Source organism: Plectrocnemia conspersa, unplaced genomic scaffold (genome assembly GCF_051122295.1).
Source record: "Plectrocnemia conspersa isolate PC_06_02 unplaced genomic scaffold, ASM5112229v1 ptg000005l, whole genome shotgun sequence".
NCBI lineage: Eukaryota > Metazoa > Arthropoda > Insecta > Trichoptera > Polycentropodidae > Plectrocnemia > Plectrocnemia conspersa.
The window spans coordinates 22693737-22713147 of NW_028277169.1; the positions used below are offsets into that span (position 1 = coordinate 22693737).

Sequence of the window (19411 nt, forward strand, 5' to 3'; positions counted from 1 at the left end):
CAAACTCGTCTTTCATCGCAATGAGCCCACGCTTCGGATCAATCTTTAGATAGTCAGGAGAGACAACGAGACTGCAGCTTCAAACGATTTGAAAGATATAAAATTTAAACACGAAAAGTCTTTCCTAATACCTGGACATTGTATACTCCTATTTCTGTATCGATGTCTAAAAATACTAAGTGACTGTTGAAAATTGAGTGAGAATGAATTATAAATATATTTTTTTTGTATCGTGATTCATTCGAGCTAGGAAGAGAGTAAACAAACAACAGTTAGGAAGTTACGTAGACAATATTTGTTTATATCCTGATTGATCAAACGGTGGCGTATTTGTGTTATGATTTTTAAAATATTTAAATTTAAAAAACAACAACTTCAAATGTGAACATTACCATCTTTGCAATACATATATACAATACAATATTTAACAAGTTATGACTATTCAATAAACATATTTTTATTAAATATAATTGATTTTTTTCTAGACAGCTCTATTATATATACCTTGTAATAAAACAATAATAATTTAATTAAATAAATTTGAAGAATCACCGAAAACGGTCTTCCTCAATATTGCAGAAAAATCGATTTTTACACAAATCATCAATTGCATTTATTTATCACATTATTTGATATATGTATGTATATTAAAAAGTACAATTTTATTAAATTAGAATATTTTATTTTGCCCACCGATATTTTGTATATTCAGTATTTTTGAAAACATGCACGCAACACTAGAGCCGCATGCGGCTCGCGAGCCACGTGCGGCTTTTGTCATCTAGTGTATCTTAAAAAAGGGAAATGCACTGATATATCGTAAAGCAGTATCAGATGCGCTACTCTGTTCGATTGGTGCTTATACTATTCTAATCTAGCACCTCACCCCTACAGCATTGTATAAAAGGTTCTGAAAAATAACTATACGAAATTCCCTCGAGCGCCAAGAGACGTCTGCTCGACGTCGTTTTGAAACAAACACAGGTTCTTATTGCATTGTGTTACTACTTGTGTATAGATTGGGGTTAAAAACCGGACTAGACGCTCGGGAGGCAGGAAAACCAACACTCGCAAGCGCATACTGTGTCGCCTACCACCAACAACCAGAGATCTAGAATACCGCAATCTGGTTCGGATAGTACCAGCGTCTATTTCCGACGTCGACGTTTCCGCCGAACAGAAACGAATATCGCCAGCTCTAAACCGAAGAGCGCCTATCTATTATATTCACCAAACGTCAGATTTCACTTCGCGGATATTGTGCGAAAGGCGTGTACACTCACTTGTATGCGTTTCCGGAAGTCAGCTGGTTGGGATCGCTGGTTTTCCTCTTGGTCCTGTGAACTTTGGTGGCTTTGTCTCTGTAGCTCTCGGCCCTTATCACGGGACGCTGCCGCACGCCTCCGCTGTGGACGGAAAAAACGAAGGGATAAGTAAAGTTGTTTAGCGAGAGAAAACTTTCGGTTGGACGCTTTTCTAGGAAGTCCCACAGCCCCCTTTTCTTTGTTATCCCTCGTTTTTTGCCTCCAGAGTCAGTGTAAAAAGGGGTTTAATAATACATTTTGACCTTAAAGAAAACTTGTGTAATACCATTAATATACAACAGAGGCGCGCAAACTTTTTGATTCGCGCCGTCTTAATAATTTGTTTCATTTTCGGCTCCCTAGATAATGAGATATAAATAGTTACACTATTCGCGCACACACAGGTAGTTTCATGAAAATAGTCTAATAATCTTTTCCAAACCGCAAATATAGTTTTATTATATTTTGGCTCCATCATATCGGTTCGGTGATTATTGCCGAAAAGGACGCAAAAATATTTTAATTAAAATTTTGCACTTTATGGGAAAAATATGAATTAAAAATTTGAATTTCTAAAAAACTGAAACATACAACAAAATATACAATATAATAACAAGTAATTTTAAATTTAAGAAAATAATATGACAGTTTAAAAAAAAACCAAAACAATAATAGAATATGAGAAAATACCGTATTTTAGCTAATAACTATAGATATTTCATTTGTTTTGCCAGAAACATAAATATTTGCATGTAGTGTTTCATACTACTAATTGTTTCATTCTGGGTGGTCTGATTCTACATTTGCTAGTGTTAATCTATGACAAGTTTATCTTGTAGTATATTCTATTATCGTTTATGAATATTTAAATTTTTGAAAAGAAAAGAATATTGTTACGAAATTAGTGGGTTGTCTTATTTTACCAGAGAAAGCTAATGTATATTCACAACCTAAAACGAGAAAAAAATACAAAAGAACGATAACCATATTATATTTCATCACTTGATATATCCAATTATAAAATATGAATTTTCAGTGTTCTCAAACACAACTGGATGTAAGAAAACCCTTGCCTTACAGGTTTACCGACTAAAAACAAAATAATTTGCTTTTACAGTAGAGCCCCCAATAACACGGTAAATTGGGGGCGTGCTATTTGGGTGCGTGTAGTTACTAGAAAACACATTTTTTGCAATAAGTAGGTACGAATCAGGCGCGTGTGGTGAGATATCCTCACTTTGGCTCGCTCACACATAAAGTAATGGACATCGTGTTATTGGGGGTCGAATGTACTTATATACACTCAACTCTTTTTTTACACGATTTTGAAAAAACACCATCCAAAAAAATAATGAATACATTTTTTACTATATTTTTACACGAATTATTTGTTAACACGATTCCCAGAAATTCTAATTCGAAAGAGACAAGCTATTTCTTTGGATGATAAGTTGAACATTTTGGACCGTCTTGGGAGAGGCGAAGGTTTCACATGTGTTTTTTATTTATTTAAATTATAGCCATCGTGACCTCACAGTTAAGCCCAATGCGTCACGATTGCCAAAAGTATAACATATATGGTTATGATATGAGCGAAGCAACTATTAGAACAATTAAAAATAATGAAGAATAAAAATAAAATCATTAATTTCTGGATCAAAAATTAGTTCCAAAAAGTCATCGTATAGTCGAAATGTTATCTTAGAGAAAATGAAAAAACTTTTACTATTATTTTTCAGTATAATATTTATTTAAAAATATTTTTAGAATATATTTACTTCGTTTTTATTATTACCATTTTTTTACATGATTTTCTATACTACAATGTTGTTATTTTTTCAAATAACGCAATTTTCTCAAATGTATTCTATCACTTTTTTTACACGGTTTTCTGTGGAACTTACCCATCGGAGTTGGGTGTATGTATTTGTTCTCATTAGAAAAAATCTAATTTGCAGAATTTTTGTCCGGAATTTTTGGATCCGCAGTTTAGCATTCGCAATTTTGTTTCCGAAATAATCCTGTCATCCATCATATCATATATATTACGATCTAGCTCGATTTATATTTATGAGATTATGAAACATAGAAAAATACAATCTTATGTGATCGGTCTGATCGAGGGCCAATGAAATTCGAACCCACGATTTGCGACTTCATAAGAAATAGCTCTCATGGCTGCAATTTATACAACACTTTCAACTGCAATATACGTTCAAAAAAAGTGATATACGAAAAATTGTGATATATTAGTAAAAAAGTAATATTTATGACAGCATGAATTTTAGAAATATGAATCTAGAAAAACGAATGTTGGAGGTGGGCATTACTCACTGTAACTCAATTATTACAAAACAAATCTAATGTTCAAACTAATCAATGCAAGCACATGTACGATACATGTATGCAGTAAATTGTTAAAATGATAACATACTTTCATTGTAGTATGAACAAAAATAAATTGCAATAAATTTAATCTTTGGTATAAATCAGAGCCAGATTAGTTCTGTAATAAAATCGGACGCATAATGCTAATAATATCAACATAAAAAAATAATTACAGATCTTTGACACGTCTCACATCATTCATCGCGACCGCAGGGACGGAATAACGATCTAATTAACCGAAACAAATGGGACGTGATTTATGAGTTTAGCTTGTGCGTTTTAAACTCATACAAAGGTTTGCGAACCACTGAACTTCCATATAATTATATCATATATTCAAACGCATCCGTAGTGAGAAATTTTGCTATTAATATAAATTAAACGGACGGAAGTGATAAAGAGACAACACAATCGCCAGTTTTAAAATTACTGCATAAAGTTAGGTATTTTTAGTAATTACGAATTCGCGTGCAGAATTTGTCATAAATTATTTATGAAATTAATCAATTCTTTGCCACTTGAGGATATTCGTAGATAAGTATATGAGTACATACTATGAATGTTATTGGTTCGTTACAACGTCATTGCAGTTAAACATGAAATATTTATTGAATCGTAAAAAAATATTGTTTGTATTAACATATTTATTTGATTTATAAAACAACGCATCATAAAATCATTACTAATACAATTACAGTCAAGTATTTGTATTATCACTAGCTTTATTTAGTTATTATACAAGAGCAAAGGCTGCAATGCAAATGTCTATTCATATTTGTGGTAAAATTAATTTAAAAATACATTGCTATTTTAACGATATTTGTTATTTTTCATTTTAATTACTTTACCCATAAATGTATTTAGATTATTAATAAAATAAACGAAACACATATTAAAAAGTACAACTACCTAACTTATGCGTTTAGAACAATATATTATACAATTTTTATTTTACAAACAATTAAGTCTATAACCACTGTTTTCGCATTTTATTTTTGCACAAAGTTAAACCACATTCGAGTGACTAATGACATTAAATACTTCGTACGGTATCTAATCAGTCGATTGCACTGTGTGCACCAAATTAATTTATCTTACACTTTAAGCGAGTGAATTTCGTTTTGTTGGCAATACAATGCATTATTGGGTGAATACAGTTGATTCAAAAACTTATATTTTAATATTTTATACACCAGAAGCCCTTCCATCCAATCAGTCATACAAGATGATCCAATTCGAGTTTCAAATCAGACAGCTGTCCATTATCACGCGCCTTCAAAGTGTCAAATGATAGTTTGCAATAATACATTTACAAAATAGATCGCTTAAACATATTTAAGCATTTTGTGTGTTAGAGTAGCAGAAAATTGATGCTGATTTTTCTAAGAAAATATTATTTTTGAATAAGGCACATTTCCCCCTCTCTGGGTGTATGTAAAATTGCTGCATATGGGGCGAAAAATTCCTCGTGTGATTTACGAGAGATCATTACATGCCCAAAAAGTGGTGCGTATTGTAGTCAGGCGGCGGCATTGGGCTCTACTTTTTTGAAATTTATGAAAAAACTGGACTGTAACAGTAAATGTTGAGCGCTATAGGCGCACAATAAACGATTATTTTTGGCACGAAATTGAAGATATTGACGTGGAAGACACGTGGTTCCAACAAGATGCAATTTTTCACACATCGGGTGCAACGTTGGATGTTTTGGGTGAAAAGTTTCCCAGGTCGCATTATTTCACGCTTTGGTGACATCATATGGCCGCAAAAATCATGCGATTAAACGCCGTTAAATTTTTTGTGGGGTTAGTAAGTCATGTATACGTCGACAATCCCGAAACGATTGAGCGCCTAAAAACCAACATCTGCCAAGATACCGCCCGAAATGTACGAAAAATTAATCGAAAATTACATTGAAAGTATCGGTTGCTGCAAAGGTCTACATGTGGCTATTTAATTGATATTCTTTTTTATAAAAAATGAATTCCATAAAATATTCGATTAATAAAAAATCTGGATATATCCTTAACATTATGGAATTTTTAAAAAAAAGTTAAGAAACTGAAGTTGGATCACCTTTTTAACACTAATTGATGTTTAGGTAACTCCTTAATAGTTCATTATAAGTATAATATATACAAATATAGTTTATTTTTGCTACGCTGTATGAAATTTAATTTTGAAATTTTTGAACCATGAGTTAACATAAGCTCTCACCCCGCGAATAAAAGATTTTTTCTCTTAAAATCAAGGAATCAGCCGCGCAGTATGAATTTTCTCAATATTATGATTTTTTTATTACGAAATATAATAATTTTGGTTTAAAATATTTTGACAATTAAGTGCTAAATTTAATAATGTATTTAAAATAAATTGATAGCCACCGAATTGTGGCAATACTCACTGTGATCCCTCGGCCCTGTCTGCGGAATGGTCGAAACTTTTGTCCCACACTTCGGGAATGTGTGGGGCGCCGTCAGCGCCATCTTCTGCACCGATCTTACCGTCTCCTGCGAAAGACGAAAATAAAACACAAATTCAGAGAATGTCAAACTTTAAACACAACAACACATATGCACTTTCGATAATATTGCGTTGGCGGTGGGGAAAAATTCTAAAAGTTCGACAATTCGAGTAAACAACGTTACCCCGTCACAAGAGGACGATGACGGCATTAATTTGCGAGCATCTGTGTCAACCGATGGAAACGGAAATATGAACAGGTGGTTGGTTGTGCCCCTGTTACGCATCTTGATTTGGCAAGTCTGGGTGCATCTTAATAGCTAAAATTACCTTTGAACGACGAACCGAACAGCCAATGGGAGTGCTTGGGCACCACGAAGAGATCATGGTTGGTCGGGTGAGTGCTCTTCGGAGGCAGCGGAGGAGCTTCATCGACGGCACTTTTTCTTCTACCCCTTCTCCTACCGCCCCCCGATCTCTTCAAAGAACCACCGAAACTTTTCCGACTTCTAGAACCGATCACCACTCTAGAGTCAGATTTTACAATCTTCGGCTTAATCTCATGAGTTGTAACGCGCTCTTCTTCAGCTGTCTCGCTGTCTTCTTTAGCGTCGTAGTAAACCTCTCCTTCTTCCTCGGAAGCAGATTTATCCGACATAATCTCTTTGGGGATTTCAGTCTTTTTTTCAACGCGGACTAAATCCGAGTGGTTCCTTTCCGACTCCAAAAACAATTCAGTCGAAAGAAGAATGTAATCGGACGTGTTATCGCTGTCTACTATTGGAGGAGGTCTCTTCTTTCTGATGAAGTTGAGAGCTCCTACCGTGGAAGCCTTGGCTATCATCTTAACGCCCATCTTTTGAGCGCTCATCACATGACTGGAGGCTATCTTTGGCGTTAACTCTTTCGATTTGCAGTCTTTTTTCTTGCAGCTCTTATTACCATACGGAACTAATTCGAAATCGTCAGATTCGCCAATTGTCGCATCTGATAGCAAAAGAACCACGTCGATTTTTTCTCCGACTTGGTTTACTTCTGCGATCGGAGATTCTTTCTTTTTCTTTGCATTCTCTCTCTTTTTGGAATGTTCGCCGATCTCCCGTTTAGCGGCCTCGAGCCATTCATCTCCGACGCTCTTCACCAGTTCGATGGTGTTCGACATGGACATGGTCTTCCTGTGCTTCGGTTTGTTCTTCTTCTTCTTGTCCGACTCGCACTCGGAGTCGGTCAGCACGACGGGCGAGGCCGTCTCGGGCTCCAACTGGGTGAACTCATCTCTCTTCTCCTCGAGTTCCTTCTTCTCGTTTTCCGTGAGCTTATCTTCCGGCGGCGTGATTTCGAGTTCGATATCTAATTGAACACAATTGAAATTAAACCTCAAAGATCAATACAAATAGGCCATCTGTTTGCCAAGCTAAACGTTGATTTTGCGAAGACGCAACGACTTTTGACCCAAGAAAAAAATTGGACAGCGGCCAAGCGCCGTCCGCTAACAGACAGAATTATGAAAAATAATGGAGGCACACACTAAACGTTCTGAATCCGACGTGGGACAGGAGCCACATAACTGGGCGGCGCAAGAACAAAAACCAAACTGATTGGCGACTTTTCACAAAAAGGAAAACAAAGTGACCATTTGTGGTCTGCTGAGGAAATGAGTTTGTGCAATTGTCACACGATAACGCCGATTGTGACTTCCTGCGGGCGTGTATTTAAAAATAAATACACGAATTTAACAATAATTTTATAGTAAATTGAGAATATTCGATTAAAAATACGTGATAACTCAAGGATACTACTATCGGTCATTTGATATAATAGCAGTTTAAAGACACCTGTGATAACCCAATAAGACGATGGGATTGGAAGTTAATACAGTTGATATTGTAGAGGAAGGAATTAAGATGCATATTGTTAATACTTGGATAGCATCAACAGAAGCTTCAAGGTATACAGAATGTCTAAAATATCATATACATTACGGAAAAGCTAACTGGCATTTTTTTATCAAGATAAACTTCCACGGTCGTCTTGGGTGAAAGCTGATACAAATTGCATAAATCTCAGGCGTGAATGTTAGGCAAGAACCAAATCTTGGCACACTTGTCAGTAGCAAAGACGCATTCCGTTGCGGTTTTCTTTTTTCTGAGTTCGAAAATATCCGCGATTCCGAAGAGTCGGTAAGTTTTGACCCAGTAGTATCCCCCCATCGTTATCCCGAGGCCCACGCAACCCAGAGTGTTTTCCCGGAATCTCGACAATTTCTCAGCAGTGTCCCAAATTTAACTGCGCCGCGAAGGATGTTCGCGCTAAGACAGCGCACCGGTTCGAGAAACACATGCGACATGACATCATCGCAATGCACAAATCGTTATTTGCGGACAAGACATGGCCGAGTCGCAGTCCGTGGGAGATGTGATTGAAAACGACGTTGAAAGTCGGCTTCAAAGAGCTATTTTTGAATGAGATTAATAAACAGAACTGCAATTGTACTTTTATATCTAGGAAACATATTTTTAGCCATTCCTACATCAAGTGTAAGATGAAAAATGGGAGGGCATTCCCAATCTTAAATTCCATTCTACGGAAATAGATAAAAAAAAGTTTTCTATTATTTGAGAACATGATGCTTTCTGAACACGTCTTAGGATCGGTGGATTGAAATTCAAGTTAAATATTTGTGTTGGAGCGCCACATCTAGTGATAGTTTGCGAAAATAGTTGTAACTAATTGGTAAGTGATATCCATAGAACCATATTTAGAACTGTTTGTATATCATATACTGACACAAGTTAAGAGCTTTTTGAACGCATGTCAAAAGTCCTAATATAATACATCGTCAAGGTTCGCAAAAAATATGCCTCTATTATTTTTGAGAACTTTAAAGGCTAATTATAATTTATTTGAAAGAAAACAACTAATATATAATGTGTGGCCAGATTTACTCCCTGTGGGCGATTGCTACTAAGATTATTGATGGTGGTCTACCAGTGGCGAAATTTTCAGCTATATCTAACGTTGCTTTATACAAATGTGATTAATAAATACTATTCTAGTTTTTGTGACGATATTTTCATTATTAATTTTAAATTTATACCGATATTTTGTTTAGACAGTTTTAAGGACGAGATACGACATATCTTATATTATACTAAAACCCTGTCACTGCAAATAGTTTTGCGGTCGATTGGTCGATAGCGATCGACGCACTTGAGACCAAAACGGTATGTATTATCATTTATTAAAAAATTTTTTTTAACACAATACATTAAAAAATAATGTTTATCATACATAGTGTATATTTCCTATACTTGTACATGAGTATATACTTAGCAAAAAAATACTTTTTTATAAAAAAGACATTTTCGTAACGCTCTATTTGCTTTAACACAGTCAATTCGAGAGCTATCCATTTTATCATTATTCATAATTGAGAATATGATGGCAAGTTTGGGTTTACTATATTATTTACTATTAGCTCCAAAGCACGCGATACGGATATAAGTTCCATATAGTTATCATTTCTTCTGTTTACATTTTTAACAAATTTATAAAAATTAAAATCATTACTATGTTTTTTATATTTATCAATCAATCGGTGAAATGATAAGTATATAGAACGTATATTTGTATCGTGTATTTATATATATTTAGCTAATAGTAAGGGGGCGTAAACTCAAATTTGCTATTTTTCTCAATTATGAATAATGATGAAATGGATAGCTTACGAACTGACTGTGTTAACGCAAATATAGTATAGTTTAGATGTCGATTTTTAGTAATTATGTTTTACTATGTGTATCTATCCTTTTACCGTGCATTTAGCTGGGATAACACTTACTAATATTTTTTATCGCAAAGATACAATTAGTTGATTATGGGCAGTTTTTATTAGCAATGATTTTGAGGACCGCATTCACAAGTTATTGAAACTTTGTGGCAACAAATTGAATTAAGTTTAATCCTTATGTAATAGTGCAAGTAGCTATACACGTAACACGTTGTCGTAAAAATAGACATTTATCATAGTCGTATGTGATATTTATTATAGCCTTATTACGATTTACGATAAGAAAAAAATGCGTATGTTGGCATTAAACTCAATAGGTTTAAAAATCATAAATCCGAAACTCGGTTATTAATGAATTAAATATACAATATGAATGTGTTAAAAATCATTGAATTAAAATCTTGTACAATGTAATTTATTATTAAACAGAATTGATTCAGTATCACCAATAATCTTTTAACTATTACATGGTCAAAAATTTGGATCAAAATCATCAATCTAGTTCATAATCTACATTCTTTCAATGGTGATGAATCGACGTTTTATCTATAGCGCATAACACTAAACGGACAATATCTAGGCGCAAAACAAACATAAAATATAACCATACAATCGACACTTCGCAGAACCCTCCACATATATCCCTCATGTTTCAACGTAATCTATGCAAACAGATGGCCGATAAATATTAATCAATCGAAGCGACAGGGTGTTCTCAAAACGTCGGAATTAGAAATCCGGTAAAAGAACACGCCCGATCGTCGTCAATCGCACTGACCGCCATTTTCGTGGTTTTGAAGATCAATTGAGCCGTTGACGTCTGGCGTTTCGTCGGAATTGTCCTTGCTGTCCTGGCTGCGGCTGGATTTGACCACTACCACCTTCTTCCTTCTGATCTTGCTCCTGTTTCCCTCCAGGGACGGACGGTTCGGCTTTTTGAAGAACATTATCACTACACTTCACTTGGTTCACCGCATTGCACTGGGGTTACCTTATTTTATCAATCACATATTATTCTATAACGGAATTAGGATAAGATCAGATTAATTTTTGTATTGACACTATTGACAGTCGACTACCGATAGGATAAGATTAGACGTGCTAACGTTCGCGCAGTGACGCAGTATATGAACAATAGTTTTCATTTCGCCATTTTAGCGACTGAAACATGCTGTTGTCAAACTGTGGTGTGTGTCTATCAGTATTTAAAATAATACATATATGGCGATTTAGCGAAAAATAGTCAATTAATAAACCAAACACGCGTAACATAGATTGAATGCAAAATCCAGACACGTCTATTTCAGGAGGGAAATGTTTATGGGACGTGTCTGATGGCTGAAATTATTCTAAAACTACTGTCCTAATCATGGAAAAATCAATAGATAGTATATAAAAGAGGAGCGTACCAAAGATTTATACACTTACGCGTATTACCCATAATATATAATTAAACTTTAAACTGCGCAAAAATATTGTTGTATTTTATAAAACAAAAAACATTGCAATTAACTAGAGCAATCTGCAAGCCGATTGAGAGGGGGGGAGGTAAACATTTTCACCAGTAGATATATTTCTACTAGCGAAAATATAATTTAACTGATAGGCGCTAATATACTGCTCTAAAATGTATATGTAACTCAATTTGACAGTTGTGAAACGTCCATTTGCTGTTCAAACCCAAATCTAACCTAAAGATAGTTTTAAAATGAATTATACTTTTAGAACTTTTATTAGGTCAAGCCCAAAATACATACTAAGCCAGCACATTCAGAGGAAAATAAGCGTAAAAAAAAGTACAGCTACACGTTGCATCTCGCATATTGCTCCATAGTTTGTTTGCACTGTATTTTAAAAATATGACAGCTAACCTTACTGATATGATAGTATTGGTCAAAGTATAATCAAACCGATTTTTGGACAAAAATCGGTTTGGACGAAAATTCGGTTTAGATGAGCTTTATTCGATTCTTACTCGTAATATTCTTATTAAGTTTATTCTCTTTTGAAGTCTTTTGACCTGGACTGGAAATTCACTATATGGCAACACTGAGCAGCAAGAAAAACACGACTAATTATCAGATACATATTATGGCTAGATATTTTTAATACTTTTTAAAGCCTAATTAAAATATTTCGCATTAAATATGATTTTTAGAAAATATGTCGCAACGGTGGCTAATTTTTATATTTATTTGTAGCCTAGAAAGGGTTAACTCGTATCTATTATTATTTATTCAAGAAACTATACTACGATGTTAAAAAAATATATAAAATGCCATATTTGTCGTGAGGCATCGGAATCATTGTTTTCCCAAGACCGGAGTTCGTTCTCGGCGGACCTGTTTGCAAGTATCTAAATATCTTATAAAGTACATTAATATTTACATTCCCAGCCCTAAGCGGGGTACGTTTGAACCCCAAATATTTTGTTGATTTAACCATCTGTTAAATATATAAAAACTAGCTGATGTTTAATATAATATATAAAGATATCTTAATAGAATGAACGCAATTTTTTTTATTAATACTCAAATTTGAACAGGATTACATTAATATTATAATTACATAATACAAATCTATTAGAACTATGCATTTCGAATATAACTATAATATAACACAATAGATCTGTGTTATCGTATTTTTTAATATTTTTATATAAATATCATTTTGAATGAGCATTAAAGATTAAGTATTCCTAGATTTTTCTAATCACACAAAATAAAATCAATCTAGTTCGTGCATGTTATATAGCTTATATTGATTGTAAACTGTAATACTATTTTATAATTAATAAAATATATATATTAAAAATTGATTTTAGTCTAGCGTCTCTCTATTTAGTAGTCGTTGATTGTGTTTACACGATTTAAAAAAATTGTTCCATATGTTTTTTTAACGAACGTGTACGTGTAAGTTATACTCATAAAAATGTAAGAGTAATCTCTCTTGATAATGTTCCTTTTAGTAAATGGTTCCAAAGAGTAGAAATACAAATCTATAACGAAATTAAAAATACATTTGACACAGACAGCGTCAATGTTTTTACGATAACCTTACATTGATAAAAATTATTTTATTTTGTATCAGGAACATCTGATTAAAAACCAATAAATATTATAGCTGACGCTGAAAGTAAATTCAATTTTGCTATACTAAAATTATTTATGAAAAATTATTAATTATTGATAGTAAAAAAAATAGTATTTTTAAATAAATAAAAATATTAAAATAGCTTATTAAACGTTAATACTAGATAAGGTTGATAAATAGCAATAAAATTACGATTGAATTATTGCAAAAGCAATTAATTTGTTCTTCTTGGACTATAAATACGATCTCAAGGATATTTAATTAGATACGAGATACAGTAATAATTATCAGATAGCGCAAGACACGATCAATGAAGATTTCCCACATATTATATCAATACTATAGATTTCAGTTGCCATAACCATAAAGGAATTCTTAAAAGCAATAAAAAATACACTAAATTTCCTTTAAAAAATTATGTAAAAAATCAGTGATGAGGATGATGATTCATCCAAACAAACAGGAAAATTAACATGAACATTTTGAGAAGCACTATAACGTTTATTTTAAGTACACAATGTGATACAATATGCACGTTAAATTGCCGATAAGCTTATTGCTTATTGCACGAGTGTTTTTCTTTTTAAAAAAGCAATTATTTGCACATACTATACATAATTGCTTGAGCGCAGAATCAAGATATTCCAAAAATAAACAGCCAGAGCGGCGAAATTCTAATAAACCTAAGAAAAAATGGCATCTCTTCAACAACTTCACAGTTCAAAGCAAAATAAATACACATAACGTAAATTCGGGAAACTCCCGAATTTGCGCACTTATACATTTTCAGGCGAAGGCGTTACTTTTGGCATTGTTGCGAAAACACGCAATGTGCACTAGTTGGATATTACGAAATTACTATAGCTGATTATTTACCAAGATTTAACATTATTCTGGAGACAATCGAATGACGACACCGAGTTGCGTTTAAGTGGTGACGCGATAGCGTGATGTCGCAACGATAAGAAAAAACCGCGGTGACCTACAAGGATATCGGGTCCTTAAAAACACAGAAGAAAACAATAAAAAAGAATTTGCACAATGTTTGACTTCGCTCTCAAGATCATTGCATTGTGAAGAAAAATCAGGAGTTGAATTTTGTATCTAATTAGATACGATAAGGCAAAAAGACATTGAAACTAAAAGATAACCAGATTTTATTCAAATAAAACCGTCAGTGACTTGAACCAAACTATAATAGCTAAACCTATGACACAGTTTATTATTATTTTTATAACAGAGGAGCGCCAGAATTTTTATAAATGCACATTCCTTCGATAGAGCGAACCACTTCTACGACTAATTATAGAAGCTTAGTATATTTAGCTTACGAATAATTGGCATTCGAATTCCTGCTTCTAATCGATTGATCTCGAACATACAAACGTATTCATTCAATCTTCAATACATTAGAGACTTTTGCAATAACAATGTATGTATCATCTGTTTTGAATCTATAGCAGTTTAGTATTATAAAGAACATAGGAAAACAATTCAATAAAATAATAAATGAGCAGATCTGTTCGTAACGCATGAAGTTGGTCGCGAGTGAAAGTAATAATGGTTTTAAGCATGGGTAAATACATTTCCCAATTTTCAAAGCTGTCAACAAAAATGTAATAATAAAAAAATCAAATTTATAATAATATATTGCCTGTTATTATAAAATACAACAATAGTTAATTAATATTAGGATTAAGTTAAATATTTATTTTTAGAACTATTAGAAAATGAAGTTTATATAATTCCATAATATGGTAGATTATATGTAATAAAACGCAAATCTTGAAACGTTTTTAAGATTAGCAGAACCTTCATGTTTCAAAGCAAGGCAATATGTATTTGAAATACAAAAACCATACGTTTTCTAAGATTTCCCTACCTTCTTGGATTACTAATAATATAATTAATTTAAATCGATAGATACATTAAAATGACCGGTAGATGTTGATTGTACGATTCTAATATTTCATCTACAAACTAATATTTGGGCATTAAAAGTTAACTATTTAACACGTGTGTATAATATAGGGTAAAATACGCTGCTCGATTTATTTATTCGTGAGAAATTAACTGAGAATATAACAATGAAGATATTTAATAAATTGTATATAATTTTTTTTTATTGCATTTTTATGGAAGTAGTAATCTAACAATGGCTATTAAAACACTGCCTATTACGGATTTTCTTGGGAACATGACCACCGCGTATAATTATAGACTATATCGCCAATCTAGCCACGTATTAAAACCACACGCATTTTTACCGAAAAAACACGCTATGTAGTTTTTCGAATAATGTACAAGTGCAAGTGGAGAATCAATTGAGTCACTTTTATTTAATTCTGATTTAGCAACGTTTTTGAGGTCAATTTACCATCAAGACCACCGACACAGCTCTCCTCAAACATTTATTTTTATTCAAGAACGTACACCATTCAGCAATTCTGAGAAGCGGCATGTGTATCAAAACTATTGTGTCAACATTTAACATTGGCAGACAGAGAAAGATATAGAGGGGCCGATCGGAAAGGGATAGGCTGTGTGATATTGATAATAACATTTTACCGTGAAAACGAAAAGTTCCCCGGGGGACTTTTGTCTTTATTCTGACTGAAAATACACCGAAATAAAAAATGGGCAGAAGCGTCCGGACGTCTGCGCTAAGCACTTCAGACTGGTTTTAGAAGTTCGGCGCTGACTTTTTTATTTAGCGAACTGAGACCAGACAGAACAGACATGAGTTCGCGCAAAGCGTCAAATTTTGGGAACAGTCTCTATCTCGAGAGAGATTTCAAGGATTTGGACTTATTTTAGATGAGTTTTCGCGCGAGTATTAAATTTAGACGAATTTGCTTGGTTCCGTGTCCCGAGACGGCGGATAGCGTCAATTGACGCGAATCGACTCGATTGTGGGAATTTGGACGGGGAACATGTGTCAGGGGTATAATGTGTCACTTCCAGTAGTTTTATTTATAATAGTACTACACGTATACATATACACCATATTGACTTCAAAGACAAATTTGCTCTTCTGTATCAAAACCAATAGATTTGAACACTAAAAACTGCCGATAATAACTGAGAATTACACTAACTCCATATAGATCAGATGAAGACAAAATTAACCTTGGGTTTAATTATCGGTGAATATTCCTAAACCAGGTATAGTGACATTTTTACATAACAATGGTCAAACAAAGGCTGAAAAGATTGATACTAGTTGTTTTTAATTATCTTTTCCCATTGCAACGATAGTAGAGTGGAAACCGCCTAACGATTTTTTACAGACAAGTCATTGGTCATGGTTATTGCGACCAATGAACCTTACCGATGCAAAAACACTGAACTTCTTGCAATATTGAAAGTAGTTTTAGCATTAATGTTTAGCCATGTTTATGGATTTCTACATTTATTTTAAATATACATAATTATTTACTTTGCCTAGTTGCGCAATATTTTTCCACAAATTACAATTTTATTTAAAAAAAATATATTTTATAAATACTTAATTTGACTGCGTAGCTCGAAATATTTTCGAAATTTTACTAACAAACTACTAACCTGTGCACAATCTACACTATCTTTATTTTATGTATTAGCATACATACACATTGCGTAAAATGGCATAAAGTTTTATTATTGCGGACACTAGATAATGAAGTTGATGTCACATAAAAACGACAACCTGATTTTGATATAGTTACATTACATTTGTTGAAAACTTTTTTCCATCTTTAACTGGGATATATAAATATTCTTGCCAATCATTAAATATTAAGCAATGTAAGGTAAAATTGAATTTCTTCAGATCATATGAATAATTCTTCAGAATAAATCATACTTGAAACTTCCAAAGAGTAAGCTTTTAACTCAGAAATAATCTCATCGAAACAAAAAGGAAATGAATAACATTTTTTTCGCATTTGTCCAAATTTTTCATCACACATCTGGTAACCGTATACCGAACTACTTGTTACGCGAGATGATACATATTGCGTTACTGATTCGATTCAACCATGTGCGATGTAAACACGTCCATATAGCATTCCCGATTTTATTCCAATATGGTTTCTATCAAAGCATTTTTATTAAATTTATTATTATTGAATGTTAAATCGCGATTGACGTAACCGATAACCGAAACGTTGATCAAGCGATATTATTTTCAATAAATTATTTACATAATCGAATTAAGCAGAATTGCACAAATAGAAAATTCAGAGAACGCTCGTAAATTTTCAAAATCGATAATAATAACAGTTATCAGTTCGGAAGACCTTCCACCAAAACAAGATTATGTATAAGTGAATTTGGTTCTGGCGCAGAAAGACGAATCACATTCATGAGTCATCAGAGAGCAAACATTACTCGATAGTAAAACAACATTTAAACAACATTGACTAACCTACGATTTTGAAAGTTCATTATGAGCATATGAATTTAGATAGTGTGCTTTTATCTTAAACGCTTTCTGTTTACTATTGTTTCCTAATCTAATCACCATGTAGATGCGATAGCAGTTGATACTTTATATCAGGGGTAGCCAAGGTGTTGAACGAGTTGAACTGTCTTACAAATGTGTAATGAACGCGGAGACTACGATTTTCATACTATACTAAAAATCACTAAAAAAAACTTAATTTTAGAAATAATATTTCCATAAAAGTTTCGGCAGACATTGAAGCAATGGAGATGGACGTCTAAGTGGAATATTAAGATAAAGTTAAAATGTTATTGTAATTGAGCATAATAAGAATTCAATAAAAATACTACTATTGTGTAAATGGCAATAACCAGCTAAAATCACTTCCAATTAATATTTTTTAATTCTGCGAACAATTAAGCATCATATATTTGCGAGTAAAAATAATATCCTGAATTATTATAATTTTAACAGTTTTATGGAAGAGAGGCAAACTTTAAAATTGATCACAGACTGTATAAAAACATTGAAACGGTTGGATACACCTGTCTTCGCCAACCTTGCAGCGAGTTGTTAAAACACAAAGAATTGTTTGCACACCAGGCACTTGTGTCTATTGGTACGACTATGCAACCGTGTTTTTTCCACTAAAAATAACACTATGTTCAGAATGGGACGTAAATAAATTAACGCATCCGAGGGGAAGCGCACATTCTAGGGTGGCATCACGTATCGCCACAAAAAAATCCCAGAAATGCTGAGAGAACACGTCCCGGACGAAAGAAGGAAGACACGTATCGGAAACGAGACGTGCAGGAAATGCTTGTCGGTGGTTTTTAACGATTCTCAATTGAAAGTAGAGCTTAAGAATGTAGATGATCTCATCATTAACGCGACCTTCTGATCACAATCCGCGGTGACGATCTGAGACGTCGATCGTAGCACACTTCCTGGCTTCCAGCGGCTTGACCTGGTCACGTTGGTAAAAAATCGCTTCAGGCCATCGACCTCGAATTGAGTTTTGCAATTAAATTGCACGTGTCGGATTTGCATAATTCTAAAGCCTCGATTCGAATATTCAAACACCAGCAACACCCACCCGCAGGCCGATGATGGAATGCCGAATGATACGCCGTCGAAGAGTAAGTAGTTTTTAGAAATCTCCACGCTGTAAACACACGTGGGAATCGAAAGCGACGAAGGAAAATAAAACACAATCAGAAGCGTTTTCCACGGGATGACATTGAAGACAAACAAACACGACTTTTGCATAGGCGGATATAAATAGGTTGTTTGTAAATTATTGTAATGCTGTAGGAAATGTATTTAAATAAACTGATTTCACAAAACACCACACACAACACAGCAAAACAGTGAGGAATAATTATTATAGGCGACACGTTTAAAAAACCCCCATTATCCAACCACCAGATTTGGCATATTTCGGCATACCGTCGACTGTGACGTACATCCAAGATTCGTCGGAGGAGTCCGCGATATACCATTTAGAATTACTGCAGTTGGCCATCGCTTTGGTTCCTTTAAAAATTATAAAATCTACTGTTAGTCGTGCAAACAAATGGTGGATAACGGGGGGAGCTGCGACAGGTGGTGGGCCCTATCGGCGGTCTAAGTGCCAAAACAACGTCACGGGGTCAAGGGTGCGGACCTTGCACTTTTGGAGAGCACACGCGAGTCAGCAGCACGCGATGCCACTGCGAGAATGATACTGAAACCAAAATACAAAGTGGATTCGTGAGCGGCACGACAGAGACGGCGAACGCAGGGCACGCGTGCCGCAGAGAGGGACGAGACAGAACCGGTCAAGAAAGACAATCTGTCATCATTTTTTTGTCCGTCGGCGGAATTTCGGCGAAGTGCACGCGCTGTGGGCGCATATGTGTGTGCACACGTGAGGGAGTGCAGTCTGGAGGAATTTGCGTGCCA

At 34.1% G+C, this 19411-nt stretch overlaps 1 protein-coding gene across 25 annotated transcripts in view; it reads right to left on the reverse strand.

Annotated features, from left to right (window-relative positions):
• Positions 1–19411, reverse strand: part of RhoGEF2 (Rho guanine nucleotide exchange factor 2) — an 82951-nt gene that overhangs the window by 23556 nt on the left and 39984 nt on the right. For 14 of the 25 annotated variants that reach the window (XM_088186628.1, XM_088186633.1, XM_088186631.1 and 11 more), the window contains 2 exons: positions 6097–6202; positions 1284–1406 (listed from right to left, as the gene is read on the reverse strand). In XM_088186628.1, coding sequence (XP_088042754.1) covers positions 1284–1406; positions 6097–6202 — 229 coding nt within the window. Of the gene's footprint in view, positions 1–1283; positions 1407–6096; positions 6203–6485; positions 7506–7683; positions 7779–10723; positions 11075–15606; positions 15718–18916; positions 18999–19133; positions 19243–19411 lie in introns of those variants that run through there. The other 11 variants (XM_088186639.1, XM_088186635.1, XM_088186641.1 and 8 more) reach the window with 8 other exon arrangements.